This window comes from Notolepis coatsorum (assembly GCF_963971535.1).
Source record: "Notolepis coatsorum genome assembly, contig: SCAFFOLD_1354, whole genome shotgun sequence".
Lineage (NCBI taxonomy): Eukaryota > Metazoa > Chordata > Actinopteri > Aulopiformes > Paralepididae > Notolepis > Notolepis coatsorum.
Window position 1 is genome coordinate 23574 of NW_028169168.1, and position 1757 is coordinate 25330.

Below are 1757 nucleotides of genomic sequence, written 5' to 3' on the forward strand. Positions count from 1 at the left end.
AAAGGTGCTATTTTTTATTATAGGGAGTCCTTTGCTATTTATAAAGGTGCTATTTTTATTATAGGGAGTCCTTTGCTATTTATAAAGGTGCTATTTTTATTATAGGGAGTCCTTTGCTATTTATAAAGGTGCTCTTTTTTATTATAGGGAGTCCTTTGCTATTTATAAAGGTGCTGTTTTTTATTATAGGGAGTCCTTTGCTATTTATAAAGGTGCTATTTTTTATTATAGGGAGTCCTTTGCTATTTATAAAGGTGCTCTTTTTTATTATAGGGAGTCCTTTGCTATTTATAAAGGTGCTGTTTTTTATTATAGGGAGTCCTTTGCTATTTATAAAGGTGCTATTTTTTATTATAGGGAGTCCTTTGCTATTTATAAAGGTGCTCTTTTTTATTATAGGGAGTCCTTTGCTATTTATAAAGTTGCTATTTTTCACACAGGGAGTAATTAGCTCTATTTCTAAAGGTGCCGTTGTTCTTTCCAGAACGCTAACGTCTCTAAACCCTCTCTCTCACATCAGTATAACGGAGCGCTCCTTGATCGATTGATTGATTGAACACTTTATCAACAGACTGCAGAACGGGTACAGTACAATACAGTACGGCTCAATACACAGTGACCAGACCAGAGAAAGACGCTCGTCTTGTTTACACCAGGGTCCCCCCCCCCCCCCTCATCATCATCATAACCCCCCTCTCTCTCTTACCGGCTCCCGCTTCCTCCGCTCCTCCTTGGCCTCCGTCTTCTTGAACTCCGCCTTGAAGGCCTCGCTGCCCCCCTCCAGCTGCTTGCTCCTCCTTGTCCAGGATGTCCATCAGGTAGGAGATGTAGGAGGTGCGAGCCGCAGCGTCTTGATCTTGCTCAGCTTGGGTGTCCGCCGGCACGTTGGGGATGCACTCCCGCAGCTCCGCGAACGCCGAGTTGATGCTCTGAGTCCTGCGCCGCTCCTTGCGGTTCGCCGTGGGCCTCCGCTTCACCGGCCGCGGCCCCCCGTGCCCCCCCGCCGTGGTGCGCGTGGTGGTGCGGGTGCATGTGGTGCATGCCCACCGCCGGGTTGCCGTTCACCGGCACCATGCCGCCCCCCGGGCCCGCCGTAGTGGTGGTGGTGGTGTCCCGACGGCGAGCTGCTGCTGTTGTTGTTGCTGTTGTTATTGTTGCTGTTGCCGCCGCCGCCGGCGGCGGGGGGGGGGGTACTCGGGGCTGTAGCTGGTCGCCAGGCTGTACTCGGTGCCGGGCGACAGGTCCGCCGCCGCGTGGCTGATGAGCCAGCCGGTGAAGTACGGAGGCCCGCCCCCCCCGGCGTCCTCGTGACAGCGGCCCGCCGGGTGGTGTGGAAGCTGTAGTGGGCTGTCGTGATGGTGCATCACGGGGTGGTGGGGGAAGGGTCCGACCAGACTCATGGTGCCTGCCGAGGGCACGCACACACGGGCACACACACACACACGGGCACACACACGCACGGGCACACACACACACGCACGCACACGCGCCCGGTGCCCGTTCGGGGTCCTTATAGCAGCTTCTATCCGGTTTGAGGGCAGCTGCTGCTGTTGAATCCAGATGTTCTCAGACTAGAGATGATGATGATGATGATGATGATGATGATGATGATGATGATGATGATGATGATGTCCCCATCGGCGCCTTCAGTGACGAGTCCTGACTAACTAGTCTGATAATTAGTCTATAGTCTGACTAACTAGTCTGATAACTAGTCTATAGACTGACTAACTAGTCTGATAACTAGTCTATAGACT

At 52.4% G+C, this 1757-nt stretch overlaps 1 protein-coding gene across 1 annotated transcript in view; it reads right to left on the reverse strand.

The window, feature by feature from the left end:
* Window positions 1-1400, reverse strand: part of LOC311248772 (heart- and neural crest derivatives-expressed protein 2-like) — a gene marked incomplete at its 5' end in the record, with an annotated part of 20098 nt that extends 18698 nt beyond the window's left edge. Inside the window, 7 exon segments of the mRNA XM_084339603.1 lie at window positions 707-781; window positions 783-838; window positions 841-868; window positions 870-986; window positions 988-1074; window positions 1076-1156; window positions 1158-1400. Of these exon segments, the coding sequence (XP_084195729.1) occupies window positions 707-781; window positions 783-838; window positions 841-868; window positions 870-986; window positions 988-1074; window positions 1076-1156; window positions 1158-1400 (687 nt within the window).
* Window positions 1401-1757: the final 357 nt, after the last annotated feature.